General features: G+C 35.4%; 1 protein-coding gene across 1 annotated transcript in view; it reads right to left on the bottom strand.

The window, feature by feature from the left end:
• Window positions 1-26,216, bottom strand: part of LanB1 (laminin subunit beta-1) — a 233,786-nt gene that overhangs the window by 201,015 nt on the left and 6,555 nt on the right. Inside the window, exon 2 of the mRNA XM_089102239.1 lies at window positions 22,367-22,555. Within this exon, the coding sequence (XP_088958365.1) occupies window positions 22,367-22,412 (46 nt within the window). The 5' untranslated portion in view covers window positions 22,413-22,555. The remainder of the gene's footprint in view (window positions 1-22,366; window positions 22,556-26,216) is intronic.

The raw sequence follows: 26,216 nt of genomic DNA, 5'->3' as shown, positions 1-26,216 counted from the left end.
ATAAAGTTTGGTCTTCATTTTGTCCAAATGTTTTGAAAGGAATATAAGAGGTCCAAGTAACAAGTCATTAACTATAGCTGACTTCACTGTAGTCAAGCCAAGTACCATGCCCAAACAGCGAAAAGAAATAGTGAAAACATTTTTAGCCACACAAAATAACTATTTTTCTTCCTCTGCTGCATTTTCTCCTTGTTTTCTTTTCTTGTAAATTTATGTCCAATTTTTATATGAAATGAGTAGTTTTCTGGGACATTCTCAGAAAGTGGATAGCTGCTTGTTGGACTAATGTACTGCTTTGCTTTGAGTACATTAAGTTTCAGCACATTAATGAATATGAATAAATATGAATGAGACAAGAGTTCTGCGAAAGAGGTATTTTAGATCCTGTGAATCGGAGAAAAATGTCTTTCTGGGTTGTTTACCCCAACAGCACAGAAGTAAAAATTTAAATTTTCTACTATAGAAAAACTACATCATTAGCTTGCAAAAATGTTCAATGATACAAGTGACAACATTTTATTTTGATGCATTTGCAATGTCGATCGAGGAGAAGTCGGAGCCCATAAATAACTACACAGAATTTCATAAACAATACTAAAGTTAATAAACCAAATTCTTTATTATATCTTCAAAGAATAGTTCCCAGCGCATAAACAGCAATAAACCACAGTTTACTCCCAGCTCTTTTTACAACTATAGGGATTGTGGTTGAAAACAGCTATACTTTTTACAACTACAGGGATATGCTACCTCAAAGCATAAAAAAAGAGGATACGACGATCTAAGGAAGACTAACTCCTCATGTGTGCAAATATAGGGATATACAGGCAGAAGTTCAACCTTGTAATGAAAAACTTACGCAGGAATTGACTTCGGAGCGGTCAAAAATGTCAAATAGAGCTCAAATTAAAAAAAAAGAACAGAGAGAAGGGGCAACCATAAAAAAAATCAGGAAAATCTTTTGATTTTAAAAGAAGAATGACGGGCCTTAATGGACCCTGCTCTCACACTCTGTACATGAATGCTTATAATTAGTGCAGTTTCTTTAAGAAAACAGAAACAAAATACAACTGACAAAAAATGGACAGTAGGCTGCAAGTCTAAACAACAGGCAAGTTAAAATAATATCATATATGTTTATGATATCTTCCTATGTAAAAAAAATGATTATTTTCTATACTAGAAACATCAGGGAGTAAATTCATCCTGTTGAGTAGTGGAAAGGCCATTCTTGCGATCAATATAGCGTTACAATTAACTGCGACCAATTTCCATCGCTTAAACCCAATGGAAAGCCTGGTCTTTAACAGAATTAAATAAAAAAAACAAGTTTTTTTTAACTGAAAGTAAGGAGCGACATTAAAACTTAAAACACACAGAAAGTATTACGTATATGACAGGAACTGTCCTCTCCACAACGCATCGCTTTTTACGCAAAAGTTTGACTCTGTCCCGAAAATTAATTTTTTAAAACATTAAAAACATTAGAGTACATAGTGAGGCATTGAGGATAGGAACACCCCGTACATATACTGACAACAGACTTTTCGTTTGTAGTTCTGTTTTCGCTCCTTACTTTCAGTTAAAAAAACTTGTTTTTTTTATTTAATTTTTGAACGTTTTTGTATAAATGCAGGTTTTGATCTTGGCTCACATTACATGAATAATTAAAACAGAAATTTCATATTAATTTACTTTTATTTGGTTAAATGGCTTTCTCGAAACTTGTTTCATTTTATTTACGAACGTTTTTATTAGTAATAAATATGCGTAACTTACGAATTAACTTACGTAACGAACTTCTATATTCATATATTTTTAATACGTATATTAGGGGTTCACCCCTAGTCAATACCTTGCTCTTTAAGCGAAAGTTCGAATTTTGTTCCAATTCTTTAAAAATGACCGCTTAATCACAAAGGCCGTTAATTAGAATAAATAGCTCTTATGAAAGTACTAAAAAATCTCTGGCTTAAAGAGTGAGGCATTGACTAGGGGGTGAACCCAATCATATATGTAATATTTTCTGTTTGTTTAAAGTTTTGATGTTGCTGCTGTTGCAGTTGAAAAACTTGTTTTTGAATATTTAATTTCTGATCTTTTTTTAAATAATGCTGGGAAGTCCGGCGTCCCCTTCATAGCAATGTCCCTTCCCCCATGAAAACTTACTTCATGGAAAGATCCTCCTACATAACCCCCTACCCCAGGCACGCACGCAGGAATTTGTTTCGGGGGGGGGGGCAATTTTTTTCGGGGGGGGGGGGCAAATCCTTCAAACCCATTATTCTGTGAGAAAACATAGAAAATTATGGGAAAATGAAAAAATCATGAGATTCCGGGGGGGGGGGGCCGGGCCCAGAGGCCCCCCTCCCTGCGTGCGTCCCTGTCCGACCCCCCCTCACTACCAGGAAAAATATCCCCTGAAAACGTCTGTACTGTGTACGTCCCAATAACCAATACTGTATGTTAACATTGGGTAAAGTTCATAGCTTTCCGCCCTTCTCCCTGGAAATTCGGAGGATTAAGTCATCCTAAAAGACATACTTATAATATTGTTGTACATGCTAAACAAAATGGTTATCTACAAATTTTGATGAGGTGACTTTGGGAAAATAATGAGCGTAGGAGGGTGCCTAGTTGCCCTTCATTTTTTTGGGTCACTTAAAGAGAGCACTAGAACTTTTAGTTTCCGTTCCAATGAGCCCTCCCACGATATTCTAGGACCCTTGGGTCGATACGATCACCCCTGGGGAAAACAAAAATCTTTCTTCTCGCAAAAAATGCAAAATTCCACATTTTTGTAGATAGGAGCTTGAAACCTCTAGAGTAGGGTTCTCTGATACGCGAAATATGATGGTGTGATTTTCATTAAGGTTCTATAACTTTTAGGGGGTCTTTCCCCCTTTTTTCGAAAATCAGCCAAATTTCCTCAGGCGCGTAACTTTTGATGAGTAGGATTAAACTTGATGAAACTTATATATTTGAAATCAGCATTAACATCCAATTCTTTTGATGTATCTATTTGCATCAAAATACCGTTTTCTAGAGTTTCGGTTACCATTGAGCCGGGTCCCAATAACCAATACTAGATGTTAACATTGGGTAAAGTTCATAACTTTCAGCCCTCCTCCTGGGGGCTTCGAGGGATTAAGTCATCTAAAAGACATTGTTATAATATTTTCGACCATGCTGAACAAAATGGCTATCTCAAAATTTTGATCGGGTGACTTTGGGAAAAAATTGAGCATGGGAGGGGGCCTAGTTGCCCTCCATTTTTTTGGTCACTTAAAAAGGGCCCCAGAACTTTTAATTTCCGTTCCAATGAGCCCTCGCACGATATTCTAGGAAAACTGGGTCGATACGATCACCCCTGGGAAAAAGAAAAAAAAAAAAAACAAATAAACACGCATCCGTGATCTTTCTTCTGGCAAAAAATGGAAAATTCCACATTTTTGTAGATAGGAGCTTGAAAACTCTACAGTAGGGTTCTCTGATACGCTGAATATGATGGTGTGATTTTCATTAAGGTTCTATAACTTTTAGGGGGTCTTTCCCCCTTTTTTCGAAAATCATCCAAGTTTTCTCAGGCGCGTACCTTTGGATAGGTAAGATTAAACTTGATGAAAATTATATATTTGAAATCAGAATTAAGATTTGATTCTTTTGATGTATCTATTGGTATCAAAATTCCGTTTTTTAGAGTTTCGGTTACCATTGAGCCGGGTCGCTCCTTACTTACAGTTCGTTACCACGAACTGTTTGAAAATGGCTATCAGTAACATAATTCAACTGCAATATGCAAGAAGTCAAAGGACTCAATTCTTTCTGTACCTGAAGCACAGACAATCATATTCTCTAGATTCTTTGTTAACTATTAAGATAAGATTTTTGTTTCGCACTTTAAAATGGTGCATAGGCCTAAGGTTTCCATAACATAGGCATGAAAAGGTTTGTTTTGGCTGTTGCTTCTCCATCGCCTTACAGCATGCTGCATACTCACTTCTCCATTTCCAAGAAGAATGATTGTGCCCAACAGCTTTTGACTTCCTTCTATAAAATTGTATGTTGAATAAGCACGTTTTCGCTTGTTATTTATACTTTGATCTACTTCTTTGTAAATGGTTGAAATTGCCACAAAGACGACTGGAGGACGGCACAGGCAGATATAACAGAGCTGTTCTATCGTTTGCTCTTAAATAATTTAATTTGAAGTTTTTTATTTCGCTAATGCTTTTTCTACCATCATTTCCTAAAAGAGTGCAAAGAGCAAATAATTGCCAAATTGGCAAAGAGTGCAACTCCGGTCCTTGGAGTGAAAGGGTGCAATGAAAAATAAAGAGTGCATTGCACATGAAAATTGTGCAAGTTGGCAACCCTGATTTTAAAAGTATATTTTATTAGGGTACACTTGATCAGCCAAAGGCAACACACAGATAAAATTTATGCTTTCAAATTTCGCTAAACAATTTTTCTGTTGTAAGTAGATTAACTTTTGATTTACATAGTAAAGAATTAACCAAAAAGAATCAGGCAGCAGAGTTTCTCAAATATGACATCATACCAAGGCCGTATCCAGGGGGGGGGGATTTTTGACCGGGTCGAAAATAAGTCAAAAATTAGTAAAACCTAGGTAAAAATCAGTAAAATTAGTCGAAAACTGAGTCAAAAATTAGTAACCCCCCCCCCAAAAAAAAATCCTGGATCCGCGCCTGCATCATACCCAATATAAAATCATCTTGTATACGAAGATTCAGTTCTTATAAAAATGTTTTTTTTAATATTATCTTTAGCTATTTATAAAAGAAAATAAATATGAAACTACCCTTTCAAATGAGCCCTTCAATAGGTCTCAATGATGTTCCAGTGCCCCGTCAGCAGTGAGGAAAAAAGGGAACACGTCAGTTCTTCCTGTACAAAAAAGTTATTTTCCTTGTTATTCAAGAAAGGGGACTGAAATTTTTCTGAATAGGGTTCTCGGCAATGCTAACTCCGATGATGTATTTTTCCTTTGGATACGACAACATTACTAGGGTTTTAGGGCTATTTTCTAAATTTCTATATTGTTTTCGTTTCTTTTCTTCCGTTTTTAAACAATATCCAGAAACTCAAAAACTGGCAAAATGAGATAACGTAGAAGAACGAAGAAAAATAAGGTAAATCACAGCCAATGAAAGAGAGAGCAGCGCAAATATTTCTGTTAAGCACAGAAACAGCTAGGGTTTTGAGTTTGGAGGGGGATACAAAGAATGTGTCGGCAAATTCATTCAGTGTGCCGACAAATACGGACACATAAGCTATATTTCCAAGGTAAATAGGTAAAAGTTCAATTTTTCGCCTCCTGTTGTTGAGATCTCTGTTTTTTATTATATTAACCTGTGGTCTTTTTATTATATTTGAATGTCCACTATTTGAATTATCTGAAAGAGAATTATTTACCTGAATCTACTTTATAGTATTTACTTTTACCTGAACGATTCTGAAAAAAAAAACGATAGAAAAAAAACGACATATTTTACAATGGCTCATCACATTGTTTTTTGTATGATGGGGAAGCAATCTTGCCTCCCCTGGTCAAATCATGGTTGCAATAACCAAAAATTGAAAATAAATTTCAATAAAAAGTGATTAGTGATAAAACATTGACAGTTGTAGCTTATTTAGGAATGGTAACTATTATCTCCATTAGTTTTAATAGTAAAATATTATTTCGAAAACAAATTTATGCGAATTTCAAAAAACATCCTGAGCACCCCTCCCCAATCCCCCCCAAAAAACTGCGTTGGATCGACACATAACTACACCATTGGAATCCCATGGCCAACAACCCTGCAAAGAAACTCTGCATAAAACTATTTAGTATATACAACTCTAAAAAGGAAGAACAATTAATGCATAATAAGTCGTTTTTTTTATTCTGATTCAAAATACATACCAATTCATAAAGTATGACGAAAAGGAATGAGCGAAAGGATGACGAAACTAAGCCAGCAACTATATTCACTACTTTACTCGTTACTACAGAGTGACTAGAACTTCAATCTTCCTTCTCAGAAGGAGAGTCCTACAGCCACTGTACTGGAGTAACTGTTAGTGCAGAAGTATTTTTAGGTTTTATGATATTATATATCTGGACAATGGCCACGTGGTCTCAGGGACAAGTGTAATAAATTATGGAAGTTACTCTTAGTTCGAATATTATATTCAGAAAGGTGTGAAACAATCACCATTCATTTAACATGTACTTGACCAATCTTGATTGTTATGTCTATATATTAATGTTATGCTGTGGTTTGTAATCAGTAAGCCAATAAGCTCTTATATATCAATTTTGATGGGGAATTTCTTAAAGGTGTAAAAAAATGTTCTATGGTTTCATCAAGAGTGGCCTTGGCTAAAAATTTTCACAGTGTTGTTCCTTCGATACTAAAAGACGTTTATGTGCTAAGGTGTGTTTCATTAAGATATATTTTATTAAAATTAACACTTCCTAATCTCGTTAAATTACTCTTCTAGGTACTAATCTGTTATAGCAACAACCCTCAAGAATTACGCTGCGTAAAACTCGAGAACAAACCGGTTTCATCTGACTGTAGTAAGAGATAATTAGCTAACGCTCAGTGGAAAACAATTGGCGGGTGACAAAATACATTGGACTTACATAATTTGGGCTATATATTTGCACATTAGGGGGTGGGGATAAAGTATTTGGACAACATGAAGTTAGATTTTTTTTACTTCATAAGATGCTCAATAATTGTAGCTAACACATTTTGCATGCAAACCCGCTATACTTTACCTGCCCCCCTAATGTGCAAATATATAGCTTAAAGTTGTTTCTAAAGTATTATATTTTCGTCATGTTTTGGTATTTTTCAGTAGGATTAACGTAACTTCACTTCTTGAGTGTCGTTGCTATAACAGATAAGTGCTCTTTTCTGTTGTAAGTAGCTTAACTTTTGATTTATGTAGTAAAGAATGAGCCCAAAAAACAAAGGCAGCAGAGTCACTCAAATATTACATTATACCCAATATAACATCATCTTGAATACAAAGACTCAGTTTAGTAAAAAATTATATTTTATTTAAACATTATGTTTAGCTAATTAAAAAAGGCGCTAGACATAGAACACCGAAGACATTTTAACACCGAAGAACTAAAAAGGAAATTGCATGCCAACCCACTCCTGAAAAAAAAATGAGGCCCATTCACGATCAGATTTTACTAATACCGAAAGTCAGTCCGGTCAAAAACATGGGATTAACTGATGCTAGTGATAAGATTTTACCATTTGCGATCGATAATTTGAACATTGAAATCAACTAATACCGTAATTAGGCTACCCCATGCAATTGTCTTTATATCAACTCTTGCATATGCCGCGTTTCTCTTGTCTTTAACGAGCTTTAACGAGCTTTAGCTTTAACGAGCTTAAAGCTTTTGTCTTTAACGAGCTTTAGCTTTAACGAGCTTAAAGCTTTTGTCTTTAACGAGCTTTAACGAGCTTAAAGCTCTAACGAGCTTTAGCTTTCTCTTGTCTTTAACGAGTTTTTCAGCTTTAACGAGCTCCAGATAGCTCTTTTAGATATTTTTAGCTGGTCTTTGCCTGTTCTGTCGTTATTTTAAGGTATTTTCTGAAATCTATACATAAGTTTATGCGAAAAACTTTGATGGGGTAAAATAAAATAAAGTTTTGAACTCAACATGTCTAATTAATCTTGAAATGAGAGTCAGTCAAAATTGTGTTAAAATTTGTTCCCCGGTATAATCTGCTAAACTGGAGGGTCCCATCCGCTTGAATGCCATGATGGGAATCTAAAATGATAAAATAAATGTTTTAGTTTGTGGATCTTCCAGATGGGATTTTCAGCTGTGGCCTAAACCCCACTGACATACTTCCTTTGGATGAAAGACGGGCATGTTACATCTCATTGAAATCAGAATCATGCAAGGATTTGTAGTCTATATGACTGAGGGTACCGTTCGCTTACAGCATTGCAATGACTGCTGTCCAAAATTAAAGAATACATGTTTCATGTTACGGATCTTCCAAACGGGATCAAAGCTCCCCCCTCTAATCAATTTTGGAATAAAGGTGGGCCTGTTACGCCATTTTGGAACCAAAATCACGCAAGATCCCTCCCTCCTTATAGCTCCCTACCTCCATCCTCTCCTGCGCTCTAGACAAAATAGCTAAAGGGAACCCACAGAGTAAGGCAGGGTAGAACCAGTCCTTTCCTTTCCCTGGGAGACCAAAAGGTAAAACTGTATGTTATAGGCATCTTGCTGTATTTGAAAGAACACGAGTTATATGGATGAAACTTTCAAAATCGATCCAGAGGCTACATCATGCCTCGCAAGGCCTATCCCGCTCCTTATCCCTCCAAGGGGCACTGATCTAGGATTACCACGGGAAAACTTTCAGAAATAGACCACAACACAAATGAGGCCCGAGGAAACTATTTTGATCCTCATATTATGGCTAAAATTCAATTTATAAAAATTTTTAATTTCTAAAAATGTACCTTAAATTTGAAAGAAATTTCTAGTATGGCTTTAAATCTTCTTTTATCAGTGGAATTGTGTTTCCAGAATTTTATTAAAATAAATTAGCCTCCAATGGAATCTTCTAAGAGATAGAAGCTTCTATCTAACAGATAGAACCACTTCCAGGGGCATAATCTGGGCTCTAGGTCAATTCCTGAGAATTTCAGTCCCCTATCTCGACTAATTTCAAGGGAGTAAAATGGCCAATATCAAGAATTTTGCACAAATAAAACCTATAAGAAGCACTTTTTTAACATGATGGTTTTTTGGCAAAGTATGAGTTTTCGGTAAATTCATACCCTCTAGGAATTGAGTAGCAGATTCCTCCCCCCCCCCCAAAAAAAAACAAGATTGGGCGTCCTTGGAGGGAATAGGGTTTAGATAGATATAATATAAACGCCAGTACTTCTAAACACCCGAAAAATCGTTCTTGGCTTACCAAAGGGTCAACCTTTATTTACTAATGTTTAATTTACCAATTGGAAATAATATATCATTTAATTACGAACAAAAGTTACATAATTACGTAATAATATATCATCTAATTACAAACGATATGTATCGAAAAAAAAACTATTCTTAATTAGTTATTAAAGATTGTTCGGTAAAGGTCCAGGTGGGGCTATTGAGAAGGAAACATGTAAAGAAAACAATTCTTACTTTATAATATACAGAATAGTTGTAGCTAACACATTTGTACTGTAGTTTCATTATACTCTACTCCCCCCCCCTCATGTGCAAATATATAGCACAAATTACTTACTTCCTATGCATTCTGCCAATGCATCTTTTTTGTTTCAACCCGTGTAGCCGTAAATTGAAGCAACTGTGACGAAACAAGAACCAGAAAAAGAACAGTGACAAGTGGCGGAATGCATGAGAAATACACCATTTGGGTTAAATATTTTATTTTAGGGGAGCTTGAGTTGGAGGTGGGGGGGGGGGGGTAAAGTACAGTGAATCTGCAGTCAAAATGTGTTAGCTATAGTTATTCTGAATATTGTGAAGTAAGAATTGTTTTCTTAACATGTTTCCTTTTCGTTAGTCCCTAATCTAGACCTTAAAAAAAGACAAAAAAAGAACAGTGACGGGTGGCGGAATGCATGAGAAATATGTAACTTGGGTTAAATATTTTATTTTAGGGGAGCTTGAGTTGGAGGGGGGATAAAGTACAGTGGAGCTGTAGTCAAAATGTGTTAGCTACAATTATTCTGCATATTGTGAAGTAAGAATTGTTTTCTTAACATGTCTCCTTTGCGTCATGGGCACCCATAGGGGGGGGGGGGCAGGGGGGCGCCCGCCGCCCCCCCCCCCCCGACTGAATGATGCTGCCTTAGTTTATATTTTTGTTCTGAGATTTCCATTATATAGCATTAAAAGTGCGCGGAATGCATGAGAGAGTTCAGAGTTTTTATTCCACAATAAATACACAATCCAATCATACTTTACCTGCCCCCCCCTAATGTGCAAATATATAGCTTAAAGTTGTTTCTAAAGTATTATATTTTCGTCATGTTTTGGTATTTTTCATTAGGATTAACGTAACTTCACTTCTTGAGTGTCGTTGCTATAACAGATAAGTGCTCTTTTCTGTTGTAAGTAGCTTAACTTTTGATTTATGTAGTAAAGAATGAGCCCAAAAAACAAAGGCAGCAGAGTCACTTATTACATTATACCCAATATAACATCATCTTGTATACAAAGACTCAGTTTAGTAATAAATTATATTTTATTTAAACATTATGTTTAGCTAATTAAAAAAGACGCTAGACATAGAAATACTCTTTCAAATAAGCCCTTAAACAGCTCTCTATGATGTTCTAGTGCCCCGCCAGCAGTAGAGGAGAAAAAGGGACATGTCAGTGCTTCCTGTGCAAAAAAGCTATTTTTGTTATTCAAGCCAGGAGACTGAAAGTTTCCTGTATAGGGGTTTTGGCCATGCCAATTCCAATGCCATTTTCATCAATAAATGAGTTGTTTCGATTGTTTCCGATGAGTGTTCACGATTGTTTCCTAATTGTTTAAGATATAAATTGTTGTGTATGTTCCCAGTTAACCTATTCAAACAACGTTTTCACTGTCCTTAGTACTTTGAGAACTGTGTCGGGTGAAATTCTCCAGAGCTCCGCTTCACCAACGGCTTAGTCTTAACAAATTAATTCTCTTTCAATTTCAAAAGCGCCAAACTAAAATTTTACAGAGAGCTTGAGCTCTCGAGCTATGAGCTCTCGGTCATACAAAGTTAAATTGATTTGTGGGAATGAGTTTATTCTTCTTTTTCTTTTTTCCTGCTATTCGCAGCGTTTATATATTGTTGTATGACGTATATCGACCTAAAGTCATGGACCTAAATATTCAGTCGGATTATTTGTTTGTTCTTTACGGACAAAAATTGGAAAAAGTCGATAGTTTCACTTATCTTGGCTCACTAATAGACTCTCGTGGAGGCTGTGTCCTTGACGTACAGAACAGAATTCGTACAGGGCGGTTAGAAGATACAGCCACTAACAGGATTTTTTTTTAAATCTTAATGTGGTTGTCTAGTTATTTCTGTTGTTTGTTTAATGTTTTTTTTTGTAAAATAAAAATGTCTATGTCTAAAAAAAAAAAAAAAAAAAAAAAAGCCCAAGCCCTCTTCTCTCAGTTCCGCCGCCATTTGTGGAATCGCTGGGAGATCAGTATGAAGATAAAGAAGTGTTCCTATAAAGCGGCTGTTATATCTGTTCTCTTGTATGCAGTTGAGACGTGGCCACTGAAGGCGCTCCACCTTTATGCTATGAAAGTCTATGACCACTGCTGTTTATGAATAATCCTGAGGTTTCGATAATTCGACAGACTCTCAAATGCTGACGTGCGCCCCCACTGCTGTAAGATCGAGCCCACCGCCAAGATTGTCAAACAGATAATACTGCGATGGCTTCTAGCTGCAATTGCTTTTAGCCGCTCCTTTACCAGATTGGCGGAGGCGCCCAGGCGATCAATTGAAGAATTGGTGGGCAACTGTCAAAAACAACCTCGACACCATTGATGGATTTTGGAATTTTGCCAGAAAATGGGAGAGCTGCGGGCTCTGGTTTTGCTGAAGAGCTGGCACAAGATCGCGACAAATAGAAGTCAACCGTACGGAGTCTTCTAAATGCCGGGTGAGGCGTCCGCATCTTTTCCCGCAACAACTACAAGTATGACACACAAATAACGTAAAATCTGCACTTTCAATTTTTAGACTGAAACCAAAGCATTATTTTTGAAATGACCGTTAATGTATTTAGGCCAACTATTTTTTTAAATATAGGTCTGTTTTCTTGAAAAAGAATACTGTTTGTAAAATTATCACTAATTTTACATGGACTTTCCTTTTCCTTTTTACAATTTTACATGGACTTTCCTTTTTAAACTGGCTGTAATAAAAACCTTCCAAGTTTCACTGGTTTTTGCCCAAACACTTTAGAATATTCACATTCGTTCGTCCATTTTCTTCCAATGCCCCTTCATTTTTTTTTACATCAACAGTGGGAAATTTTTGCACGAACTATTTTAAAATCTAGAAATGTTGAAGATGATCAACGGGCCCCTATTGAAGGGCAGGAGTGGAATCCCCCTATATTTTTAGCCCCTCCTACATTTTTCACCCCCGACAATTTTACAAATACATTTTTGGGTATTTTCATTGAAAAATACAGTTTTAGCATTTACACTGAAACAAATCGAAAATAGGAAGTTTCCTATTTTGAAAAATATGATTTGTCCTGTCATTCTATGAATTGGCACCCCTGGAACTTAGAAACCAATTTTAACCAACTAAATATTCCAAATTCATATTCTAAAGATTCCAAATTCATAAATCGCGTGCACCAGTTGGAACGAGCCTAGCGTGGCACAAGCGTGCCAAGCGTTACAGGGACCATGCAGCCCGCGTGGTGCTCCGAGATGGAAACCAGGTGATGAAAATGGGCGATCCCTCGGAGTTATTTAATAGTGTAAGGTAAAAATTATGTTGTTTTGTAGCGGTTTGGAATGAGAAAGCTTCTGTAAAATTACCATATTCCTTTTTCAATTCATTAAGTGTCAAAAGCGAGTTAGGGATAAAATAATGTCGAAAACTTAATTTTTTAATACGCTATTGTAAGGTCATACTAATATCGTCCACTCGAAACCTCAGAAACCTCTTTAGCGGTTATATGCACTGAGACCAAGATACAGGGGTATTTAATTAGTATCTGTGAGTACAAATTCCTTCATACTGTCAGAATGAAGCAAATGGAAATGACAATAAGTTTGAGCTTAAGTTTAAGTGAGCTTAAGTTTTGCCATTATAGTTTATTATTCATTGACCAGACATGAGAAAAGTTTTTCAAACATTAAATTTTTAAGCCTCTAGCGGCTCTATACGTTGAGACCCGTCATCCTAAATTCCCCCCCCCTAGATATTGGAGAATATTGTTTTTGCATCTTCATAATAAAATCTTTACCCTCCCCAAACGCAGTGCTTCAATTATATTCATGGAAATAGCGTATTGTAAGTATTTCAGGCTAGTAAGACTTAGAATCATGAGGATTGGAGAAAGCATATTTAAATTCTATCAGAGATTTTCATGAAGGCAGCCATCATATTTGGAAAGAGCATTAACTGGGGAGTCAAGTGGGAGTCACTGTTATTTTGTTATTCTTGTTGCCTTCAGAAGAGCTGCTACACTCCAATCTTAACAAAACTTTAATAGCAAAAGAGGAATACCCTTTAATTTTTCATTCAAGATTTTCCCAATACTCAGCATTTTTATTTATGAAACGTTATTTTAAGGTCACACTAATCAAACAGTTCGTGGTAACGAACTGATACCAATGATACGAATAGATACATCAGAAGAATCAGATTTTTATGCTGATTTCAAATATATAAGTTTCATCAACTTTAGTCTTACCCATCAAAAGCTACGCGCCTGAGAAAATTTACCTTATTTTCGAAAAAAGGAGGAAACAACCCCTAAAGGTCATAGAACTCTAATGAAAATCAAACCATCAGAATCAGCGTATAAGAGAACCCTACTATAGAAGTTTCAAGCTCCTATCTCCGAAAATGTGGGATTTTGTATTTTTTGCCACAAGAAAGATCACGGATACGTGTTTATTTATTTTTTTTTTTGTTTGTTTGTTTTTGTTTTTATTTTCCCAGTGGTGATCGTATCGATACAGTAGTCCTATAATATCGAGAGAGGGCTCATTCGAACGGAAATTAAAAGTTCTAGTGCCCTTTTTAAGTGACAAAAAAAAATTTGAGGGCAACTTGGCCCCTCCCACGCTCATTTTTTTTCCCGAAGTCACCCAATCAAAATTTTGAGATAGCCATTTTGTTCAGCATAGTCAAAAACCTAATTAATATGTCTTTGAGGATGACTTAATCCCCCACAGTTCCCGGGGGAAGGGCTGCAAGTTATAAACTTTGCCCATTGTATACATATAGTTTTGGTTATTGGGAAGTATACAGGTGTTTTCAGGATGATTTTTTTCTAGTGGGGGGGTCGGGGTCGGAGTAGGGGTCACGGTGGAGGATCTTCCCATGGAGGATGGAGGATATTTTCTTGGGGGAAGGAACATTTCCATCAAAGGGGCGCCAGATATTGCAGCATTATTAAAAAAAATATCAGAAATTAAATAAAAAACAAGTTTTTTTTTCAACTGAAAATAAGGAACTACATTAAAACTTAAAACGAACAGAAATTATTACGTATATGAGAGAGTTCGCCCCCTAGCCAACACCTCGCTCTTTACGCTAAAGTTTTTTAGCACTTTCAAAGAGCTATCTACTCTAATTAACCGGCCTTTGTAATTCAGGGGTTTGTGAGTCGAACAAAATTCGAACTTTAGCGTAAAGGGCGAGGTATTGACTAGGGAGCGAACTCCCTAATATACGTAATAAAAGCTAATATACGTAATATACGAATATAGAAATTCGTTACGTAAGTTAATTCGTAAGTTACGTCAGAACAAAATTTCGAGAAAGCCAATTAGCCAAAAAAAGGAAAATTAACATGCGAATTTCGTTTTAATTATTCATGTGCGGTGAGCCAAAGTCAAAGCTGCATTAATTCAAAAACGCTCAGAAATCAACTAAAAAAAAAAAGTTTTTTAAACTGAAAGTAAGGAGTGGCATTAAAACTTAAAACGATCAGAAATTATTCTGTCTATGAAAGGGGCTGTCCCCTCCTCAACGCCTCGCTCTTTACGCTAAAGTTTGACTCTGTCTCACAACTTCATTTTTTCAACAATAAAAAAACTTTAGCGTAAAGAGCGAGGTGTTGAGGAGGCGACAGCCCCTTTCATATGCAGAATAATTTCCGTTCGTTTTAAAATTTAATGTTGCTCCTTACTTTCAGTCAAAAAAACTTGTTTTTTTTTTAGTTAATAGCATCACCTGAAACCATAGAAACCTCCCTAGTGGCTCTATACATTGAAGCCAAGATTAGGAGGTACTTACTTGCTATCTGCGAGCACCAATCCCTTCATAGTACCAGAAAGTAAAGCTAAAGAAACGTCATTCAAGTTCCGGTAATCAAGTAATTTGTTATTCATGGCCATGACTTTCCGAGCAATTTTTCTAACACAATTTTTCACTTGTGATTTTTCTAATGCTTGGGCGACGAAGTATTGGAAGATTAAATATCTAATTATGGTACCGCTCTTCTCCATTTCGTTTATATGAAAGGTTTAAAATGAAAACAATCAAGTTCCTCTGTTTTTTTTTATGATTTAGTATAATCTATCACATTGTAGTAGTTATTTTGTTTTTACGTTATTCAATAAGAACGTAGGGATATCACCCTCCCTCCACCTCCCAGGTTTCAAAAATACCTTTTTTCATGGAAAAGTGCCTTTTTAGGTATTTTCATTGAAATAATTGAAGAAAATACCAACTTGCCCTTTTTGGATTTTTAAAGATACATTTTGCACCCCTCCCCCTAGGTTTTCGTGAATCAGTGTAAAAAAGAAATAGCGGTAGGACAAAGATCTTCCAGAGCCACTAATGCATAAGTGCATAAGGCCACTAGTGCATAAGGCGTCAACAGTTGTCGACGTTTTAACTGCCAGATATTTTTATAAAGCAAGCCTGTCACCCGATATTGCTGCAGCTGGGAATAAGCCCCAGGCCCGGGGTTTAATCCCTGGGCCCGCTGCACAATTTTTCCAGTGTGCAACATTACATATTAGCCTATTTCTTCAACTCTAATATAATAATAAACAATAAAAAAGTAAAAAAAGAGGAACATAACAGCCAAACAACAAATCAGACTTCTTTAACAGCATAATTTCCACATCACACCCATACGACAACCCCCCTACATTCCTGCCACCACAATGTATAATCATTTCAAGAGTACTTTTCTGATGATAAAGTATTCTTAATAAACTAAAGGCTAGTTATTTTGTTGAATTCCTTCTTCGAAGCTTATTTTTTCTGATGAAACATAATATTAAATGTTTAGCAGTGAAAATTATTCTTACTTTATGATTTAGTATAAGATGAAGTGTATTTTGAAGCCAAAAATACGGCCATGTACAGGAAAAACACAAACAGTATAAACTTACTTCAGCAATCCCTACTCTTCTAAATTCCTATCACAATGAAAACCACAGTTTATATAATTATCCAGTAAGTTTACCGCAGATGATTTCTGGCTCTTCATTCTCGGTGCGAACAAAAAGCTCCTCCCACTTATTTCTGCACTTATTGTCCACTTATTGGTTGAGCCGGCCAAGTGGTTTTGTCAGTACTTGTTCCTTAGGTGATTATTCTTTGTATACCAGTGAAAAGATTAAATGCCGCTTAAGTTTATATCTGCAAAAACGTTCTCTGGAGCACTCGTACCTTGGTCTGAGTTTTTATAATGGGTGAGATAGGGAAAGATCAAGCTGGATAATTATATAAACTGTGAAAAAAACACTTGAATGAAACGCTACAGTTACTTAATAATAAGGATTTTCTTTTAATAAACATAATTTCTAGATACGTCACTATTCTAAAGATAAAATGAGGCGACGTTCTATCTAAGAAACCTGGAAGTACCAGTTCAATTTTTTCCGAATATACCATCCCTTATCGTAGAGAAGCCCTAGAACAGGCTCAAGGAATGCACCAAATCCTCCTCCTTATATTTACAAAGCGGGCAAGTACACCTGTCTTCTTTGCAACTTCTTACTTTTGAGAACCTTTTATAAGTTGCGCTAATTGGATGTCAATTAGCCCTGAGTTGCATCCACAAAGTAAGATATCTAACTGGTAAATTCAGCTTAAGGTAGAACTCCTTCCCATAAACTACCTTAACATTCAGATAAAACTAATATATCTGATTTTTTTAGCTCCTCAGTCCATTTTTGGATCATTTGATTTTCTAGCGCGATCTTTAATCTCATTCTCCCAATTTGCATGTATCCACTGGTCATCTACCTTCATTCTAAACAAAAGAAAGTCCTGTTTTATCTAAAGTAGCTTTTATTTTAAATGGCCATGACCATTTTTCCCCTGCGAAAAAAAATACTTTTTGCAAAAATATATATTAATTAGCACACGCTTAAACAGAAGAAAATCCTCACTTCCTTTAGATTGGGCCGTAGGCGTCGAAGGGAAAATTTTAGAATTACGTCCTACATTTACTTTTCTCTGAGCCGAGTGAAAATCCTTTGGCCCATCTCCCCCATTTTTTTTTCAATGACAAAAGATAACCTAAAGTTGACGATTTTTCAATTCGTCAAATCATGAATAAGATGAATTATAGGACAAATGAAAACAATCGTCTAACCTCTCACTCACGCGCTGACTAAATTTGTTCATTGGGTTTAAAAAAAAGAAAAATTCTTAGATAGTGTAAATTAGCAAACACCAGACAGCCTCGTTGAAAGGCCTCATGGTCGGATTTAAATCAGGAGAGAGAAAATCCAACAATTTTAACACCGAAGAACTAAAAAGGAAATTGCATGCCAACCCACTCCTGAAAAAAAAGAAAAGAAAAAAAAAAAAAAAGAGGCCCATTCACGATGAGATCTGGTCAAAAACATCGGATTAACTGATGCTAGTGATAAGATTTTACCATTTGCAATCGATAATTTGAACATTGAAATACACTAATACCGTAATTAGGCTACCCCATGCAATTGTCTTTATATAAGCTCTCGCATATGCCACGTTTCTCTTGTCTTGCAAGTATTTTTCAGCTTTAACGAGCTCCAATTCTCCAATTCTCCAATTCTCCTTCCCAATTCCAATTCTCCAATCTCCAATTCTTTCAGCTTTAACGAGTTCCAATTCTCCCATTCTCCAATTCTCCTTCAAAAGTCCAATTCTCCAATTCTCCAATAATTTTCAGCTTTAACTAGCTCCAATTCTCCAATTCTCCAATTCTCCTTCCCATGTCCAATTCTCCAATTATTTTCAGCTTTAACGAGCTCCAATTCTCCAATTCTTTTCAGCTTTAAAGAGCTCCAATGCTCCAATTCTCCTTCCCAATTCCAATTCTCCAATTCTCCAATTCTTTTCAGCTTTAACGAGTTCCAATTCTCCAATTCTCCTTCCCAATTCCAATTCTCCAATTCTCCAATTATTTTCAGCTTTAACGAGCTCCAATTCTCCAATTCTCCAATTCTAGATATTTTTAGCTGGCTCTTTGCCTGTTCTGCCGTTATTTTAAGTTGATTTTCTGAGATTTATACATAAGTTTATGCGAAAAACTTTGATGGGGTAAAATAAAATAAAGTAAAGTTTTGAACTCAACATGTCTAATTAATCCTGAAATGAGAGTCAGTCAAAATTGTGTTAAAATTTGTTCCCCGGTATAATCTACTAAACTGGAGGGTCCCATCCCCTTCAATGCCATGATGGCAATCTAAAATGATAAAATAAATGTTTTAGTTTTGTGGATCTTCCAGATGGGATTTTAAGCTGTGGCCTAAACCTCACTTACATAATTTCCTTTGGATGAAAGACGGGCATGTTACATCTCATTGAAATCAGAATCATGCAAGGATTTGTAGTCTATATGACTGAGGGTACCGTTCGCTTACAGCATTGCAATGACTGCTGTCCAAAATTAAAGAATACATGTTTCATGTTACGAATCTTCCAAACGGGATCAAAGCCCCCCCCCCCTCTAATCAATTTTGGAATAAAGGTGGGCCTGTTACGCCATTTTGGAACCAAAATCATGCAAGATCCCTCCCTCCTTATAGCTCCCTACCTCCATCCTCTCCTGCGCTCTAGACAAAATAGCTAAAGGGAAGCCACAGAGTAAGGCAGGGTAGAACCAGTCCTTTCCTTTCTCTGGGAGACCAAAAGGTAAAAGTGTATGTTATAGGCATCTTGCTGTATTTGAATGAACACGAGTTATATGGATGAAACTTTCCAAATGGATCCAGAGGCTACATCATGCCTCGCAAGGCCTATCCCGCTCCTTATCCCTCCAAGGGGCACTGATCTAGGATTACCACGGGAAAACTTTCAGAAATAGACCACAACACAAATGAGGCCCGAGGAAACTATTTTGATCCTCATATTATGGCTAAAATTCAATTTATAAAATTTTTTAATTTCTAAAAATGTACCTTAAATTTGAACGAAATTTCTAGTATGGCTTTAAATCTTCTTTTATCAGTGGAATTGTGTTTCCAGAATTTTATTAAAATAAATTAGCCTCCAATGGAATCTTCTAAGAGATAGAAGCTTCTATCTAACAGATAGAACCACTTCCAGGGGCATAATCTGGGCTCTAGGTCAATTCCTGAGAATTTCAGTCCCCTATCTCGACTAATTTCAAGGGAGTAAAATGGCCAATATCAAGAATTTTGCCAAAATAAAACCTATAAGAAGCACTTTTTTAACATGATGGTTTTTTGGCAAAGTATGAGTTTTCGGTAAATTCATACCCTCTAGGAATTGAGTAGCAGATTCCGCCCCCCCCCCAAAAAAAACAAGATTGGGCGTCCTTGGAGGGAATAGGGTTTAGCTAGATATAAGATAAACGCCAGTACTTCTAAACACCCAAAAAATCGTTCTTGGCTTACCAAAGGGTCAACCTTTATTTACTAATGTTTAATTTACCAATTGGAAATAATATATCATTTAATTACGAACAAAAGTTACATAATTACGTAATAATATATCATCTAATTACAAACGATATGTATCGAAAAAAAACTATTTTTAATTAGTTATTAAAGATTGTTCAGTAAAGGTCCAGGTGGGGCTATTGAGAAGGAAACATGTAAGGAAAACAATTCTTACTTCCTAATATACAGAATAATTGTAGCTAACACATTTTTACTGTAGTTCCATTATACTCTACTCCCCCCCTCATATGCAAATATATAGCCCAAATTACATACTTCCTATGCATTCTGCCAATGCGTCTTTTTTGTTTCAACCCGTGTAGCCGTAAATTGAAGCAACTGTGACGAAACAAGAACCAGAAAAAGAACAGTGACGGATGGCGGAATGCATGAGAACTATGTAATTTGGGTTAAATATTTTATTTTAGGGGAGCTTGAGTTGGAGGGAGGGGGGGGGTAAAGTACAGTGGAGCTGTAGTCAAAATGTTTTAGCTACAATTATTCTGAATATTGTGAAGTAAGAATTGTTTTCTTTACATGTCTCCTTTGCGTCATGGGCACCCATAGGGGGGGGGCGGGGGGCGCCCGCCTCCCCCCCTGGCTGAATGATGCTGCCTTAGTTTATATTTTTGTTCTGAGATTTCCATTATATAAGCATTAAAAGTGCGCGGAATGCATGAGAAATATATAATTTGGGTTAAATATTTTAATTTCGGGGAGTTTGAGTTGGAGCGGGGGGGGGGGAGGGGGAGTGGTGGGTTTAAAGTACATTGGAGCTGCAGTCAAAATGTGTTAGCTACAATTATTCTGAATATTGTGAAGTGAGAACTGTTTTCTTAACATGTTTCCTTTTCATTAGTCCCTAATCCAGACCTTAAGAAAAAAAAAAAAACAGAAAAAGAACAGTGAAGGGTGGGGGAATGCATGAGAAATGTATAATCTGGGTTAAATATTTTATTTTTGGGGAGCTTGAGTGGGAGGGGGGAGGGTAAATTACAGTGGAGCTGTAGTCAAAATGTGTTAGCTACAATTATTCTGAATATCGTGAAGTAAGAATTGTTTTCTTAACATGTTTCCTTTTCGTTAGTCCCTAATCTAGACCTTAAAAAAGACAAAAAACAAAAGAAAACAGTGGCGGGTGGCAGAATGCATGAGAAATATACAATTTGGGTTAAATACTTTATTTTAGGGGAGCTTGAGTTGGAGGGGGGGGGGGTAAAGTACAGCGGAGCTGTAGTCAAAATGTATTAGCTACAATTATTCTGAATATTGTGAAGTAAGAATTGTTTTCTTAACATGTTTCCTTTGCGTCATGTGCACCCATAAGGGGGAGGGGGGGGCAGGGGGGTGCCCCCCCTTCTGGCTGAATGATACTACCTTAGTTTTATATTTTTGTTTCGAGATTTATCTTATATAGTTAAAAGTGCCAATTATTCAAGGTTTGCCCCCCCCCCCCTGGAATTCAGCTTATGGGCGCCTATGCTTTTCATTAGTCCCTAATCTAGACCTTAAAAAAAATAAAACAAAAAAACAAAAAAAAAACAGAAAAACAGAAAAAGAACAGTGACGGATGGCGGAATGCATGAGAGATATATAATTTGGGTTAAATATTCTATTTTCGGGGAGTTTGAGTTAGAGCGGGGGGTGGGGGTGGAGGGGGGAAATACAGTGGAGCTGTAGTCAAAATGTGTTAGCTACAATTATTCTGAATATTGTTAAGTAAGAATTGTTTTTTTAACATGTTTCCTTTTCATTAGTCCCTAATCTAGACCTTAAGAAAAAAAAAACAGAAAAAGAACAGTGACGGGTGGCGGAATGCACGAAAAGTGTATAATCTGGGTTAAATATTTTATTTTAGGAGAGTTTGAGTTGGAGGGGGGGTGAAGTACAGTGCAGCTGTAGTCAAAATGTGTTAGCTACAATTATTCTGAATATTGTGAAGTAAGAATTGTTTTCTTAACATGTTTCCTTTTCATTAGTCCCTAATCCAGACCATAAGAAAAAAAAAACAGAAAAAGAACAGTGAAGGGTGGGGGAATGCATGAGAAATGTATAATCTGGGTTAAATATTTTATTTTAGGGGAGTTTGAGTTGGATGGGGGGTAAAGTACAGTGGAGCTGTAGTCAAAATGTGTTACCTACAATTATTCTGAATATTGTGAAGTAAGAATTGTTTTCTTAGCATGTTTCCTTTTCATTAGTCCCTAATCGAGACCTTTACCATTATTTCTAATCCTAGTAGAAAATTTTATCTAACAAAAACTCTCATTTCTTAATAAAACTTTTAAACAATTTCTGGTACTTGTGCATGATATACTACACACGAAAGAAGTCAAGTTTGGTTAATGATAATGAAATAAAATAAAATAGGATGAAAATATGGTAGTTTAGAAACAAATTTGGGCTATTTATTTGCACATTAGGGGGGTGGGGTAAAGCACGGGTTCAAAGCATACCATATATTACTTATATTATAATTCTAAAGCATATTAAATACGCTACCTAACCTAGGTACCTTTTCCCTTCTAAACCCCAAAAAACAACAGTTTAAATATTGTAAACGCCATCAGAAATTCAGGCTTTGTGATCCATTTATCCATTGCAAATACCCGTTTGACGTGCTTCCTGTAGTATTTCCTTGTACAGGCTATAGCGCTGTGTAGGATATAATGCACAAGTACCTAATTTCTTTATCCTGGATAGAAACTAGAAAGAACAAACCCAACTCACCTAAGATTGATACAAGAGAAACGATAAAACTGCCAAAAAACTTCATTTTCTTTTATGTTAAATCCAAAAATGAAGAACCTCTAATGCCATGACACCAAACAAACGAACTTCCGACACACTGGCAGAATTGGGAAGAAACCAGCCAGATGCTTTAGCTTTTCTCGCCTCCTAGCGCCGCTCAACACCCGCCTGGAAGGAAACCGTTATGGAGAATTTTTATCGCTGGAAATTTCTCCAATGTAGGACACAAAAAGGCCATTTCATTGTCAAATTTTATTGTTGCAGATTAGGCATAGTGTTGTCGAAATTTGGAACGTGGGACTTTAATTTGTTGGAATTTGGGACTGCTTGGGAACTCGGAATATTAAATAAATAAGAAGATTCTAAAAGCAACAGAATGTGCCCAATATTAGTCAAAGAAATTACAAATGCTCGTAAATCTATATATATTAATTTAACCATCTGTCTATCTAGCTGTTCTATGATTTGCAGCTAAACTATTGCAGCCAGAGATTTGATTTTTTTCTGAATAATTCTGAAGAAACGAGAGGGTGCAAAACAATTGCAGCCAGAGATAAAAACTTTATGCAAATAATTCTGAAGAAAGAAAAATGCATGCATATATATATATATATATATATATATATATATATATATATATATATATATATATATATATATATATATATATATATATATATATATATATATATATATATATATATATATATATATATATATATATATATATATATATATATATATATATATATATATATATATATATATATATATATATATATATATATATATATATATATATATATATATATATATATATATATATAACGCGTCTCATACTATTACACGAGTTGGGATATCCGGAACTATCATCAATATTCTTGTTTTTTATACTAGGCTTTTGTCTTTTCAGTAAAGCACTAATTTCCTATAATCCTAGAAACATAGGGAAGTATCACCAGTTGCTTTAATTGCAATAGTTTTATCGATATATGTTAGATAGGTTGTGAAGTAATAATTTTTAGTAATAATTAATATTTAGTATTACTAATAATTTGTAATATAATTCTTGGTATTATAATTATTAGTAAAATAATTAGTAATAATCAATAATTTTTTTCGTCTCAAGTTTAAACTTCGTTCTTTACTTCCCTCTGAAAAACTTGTTGATTTTTTAATTAATCAATTAAGAGTCATCAGAGAAATACATCACCTTTATCGCCAAATGTCTATCTGTCTGTCTGTTAGTTCTGTGATTTGCAGCTAAACTACTTAAGCTAGAAACTTGAAAGTTTCTACAATTAATTATAAAGCCACGAGGGTCTACAGGTCTAAACATACATAAATTTCTTTTTTCTTTTTTTTTTTTTTTTTTTTTTTTTTTTTTTGTACATGAAACTGGAAATGTAACGTCATGAAAAAATAGGAATAGCAAAAATGGCAGCGCATAAATATTTTCAGTAATTTAAACTATATCCTAAAATCTCTGTTACATAAACATCTCTATTTAAGCTGTTTCGTGAATTAATTAAAGAAAAGAGTTTTTAAAAACAAAAGTTTTCAAAACAAAGTAAATGGTCATATTAAACCAGAAATAAACTCAAGAAGAGCAGAAATACACTCAATTATTAATGCTAATCTAAAACAGAAATTATTATCAATAAGCACACCAAACATAAAGAAAAAATATTGTTATAGATAAATCCCAAAACAAAAAGAAATAAAAAAAAGGTGCTAGTGTGATATACCCACTATCACTCAAGAAGTGAAACTAGGTTAATTCTAAGAAAATATACCTAAGTATGATAAAAATATAATACTTTAAAACAAATTTGGGTTATATATTTGTACATTAGGAGGCTTGGGGTAAAGTATGGCGGGTCTGCATGCAAAATCCGTTAGCTACAATTATTCTGGATATTATGAAGTAAGAATTGTTTTCTGACTTCATACTGTCCAATACTTTACCCCCTCCCCCCTAATGTGCAAATATATTGCCCAAACTACATATTTCTCATCTATTCTGTCACTTCTCTGTCCTTTCTCACGCTAAGGCGAAAGAAACTAGCGAAATAAACCGGTTCACAGTAAGTCAACGCATGAACAACTTGAGCGGTAATGGGCATATCATACAAATACCGAAAAAACTAATTAAGTCAAACTTAAAACAAATTACCACAAACAAGAATAGGGCTACCGCCCCCTAGACCATTGTTTACTGAAAATGTTTATTTGTCAAAACATCAAAATAAAAAACAATATAACAAGAGTTCACAAATAAGACTGGTGCTACATTCCCCCTCTCTTAAACACTCCAAACGACTTGAGCGCCATTTGCGTTTTACTGAAAACAATATGTATTTTGAAAAATGTGATTTTTATTTGTTTATATGTTAACGTAAATGTCCAAAATACCTTTATTTTCCTCGGGTTTAGTCAGCGTTGCCAGTCAACTTTTTCAGTTTAATACAAGGTTTGATCATGACAGTTTAGCTATGATTAGGTTTGGTTAGGTTGGCTTAAGTTTTATACCCATTTCTCCTATTTACAACCAAATTTAATCTAATCTAGCCTAACTTAACCTAAACTAATATAATCTAACCTAACTTTAACTTTTACTATCATAGTTTGCATAAGACTGAAAAAGCTGACCCGCAAAGCTAATTGAATCCAAGCAGAGAAAAAGGAAAGAGCAAAGTGATGAAAGTAGACTGATTGTTCAATAGGTAACGATAATTCAATTCCTTGAAGTCCCAACAGTTTCACATTTTTCGATCTTACAATTATTAACTAAAAAAAAACAAATTTTTGTAACTGAAAGTAGCCTAAGGAGCGACATTAAAACTCAAAACGAACAGAAATTATTCCGTATATGAAAGGGGCTGCCCCCTCCTCAACGCCTCGCTCTTTACGCTAAAGTTTTTTATTGTTTAAAAAAATAAAGTTGTGAGACAGAGTCAAACTTTAGCGTAAAGAGCGAGGCGTTGAGGAGGGGACAGCCTTTTCATATACAGAATAATTTTTGTTCGTTTTAAGTTTTAATATCGCTCCTTACTTTCAGTTAAAAAAACTGTTTTTTTTTATTCAATTTTTGAACATTTTTGAATTAATGCAGCTTTGATTTTGGCTCACTGTAAATGAATAATTAAAACGAAATTTGCATATTAATTTTCCTTTTTTTGGCTAATTAGTTTTCTGACGTTACTTACGAATTAACTTACGTATCGAACTTCTATATTCCTATGATTTTATAACGTACAATAGGGAGTTCTCTCCCTAGTCAATACCTCGCCTTTTACGCTAAAGTTCGAATTTTTTTAGAATCAAAAACCCTTGACTCACACAAACCGTTTCATTAGAATAGACAGATCTTTTGAAAGTACTATAAAAAAATTTAGCTCAAATAGCGAGATATTGACGAGGGAGTGACCCCCCTCAAATCCGTAATACTTTCTGCTCGTTTTTAAGTATTAATGTTGCTCCTTATTTTCAGTTGAAAAAACTTGTTTTTTTTATTTAATTTCTGATCGTTTTTTAAATAATGCTGGGAAATCTGGCGCCCCCTTCATGAAAATTTTCCTTCCCCCAAGTGAATATCCTCCATGGAAAGATCCTCCCCCGTAACCCCCACTCCAACACAGACCCCCCACTAGAAAAAAATTCCTCCTGAAAACACCTGTATACTTTCCAATAACCAATGCTATATGTAAACAATGGGCAAAGTTTATAACTTGCAGCCCTTTCCCCGGGAACTGTGGGGGATTAAGTCATCCTAAAAGATATATTAATTAGATTTTCAACTTTGCTGAAAAAAATGGCTATCTCAAAA

This window comes from Artemia sp. Qi Xiang Cuo, chromosome 16, assembly GCF_049724085.1.
Source record: "Artemia sp. Qi Xiang Cuo chromosome 16, ASM4972408v1, whole genome shotgun sequence".
In the NCBI taxonomy this organism is placed as follows: domain Eukaryota; kingdom Metazoa; phylum Arthropoda; class Branchiopoda; order Anostraca; family Artemiidae; genus Artemia; species Artemia sp. Qi Xiang Cuo.
The sequence above is the reverse complement of the archived record's forward strand: the minus strand, read 5'-3'. Positions and strand labels throughout refer to the sequence as shown.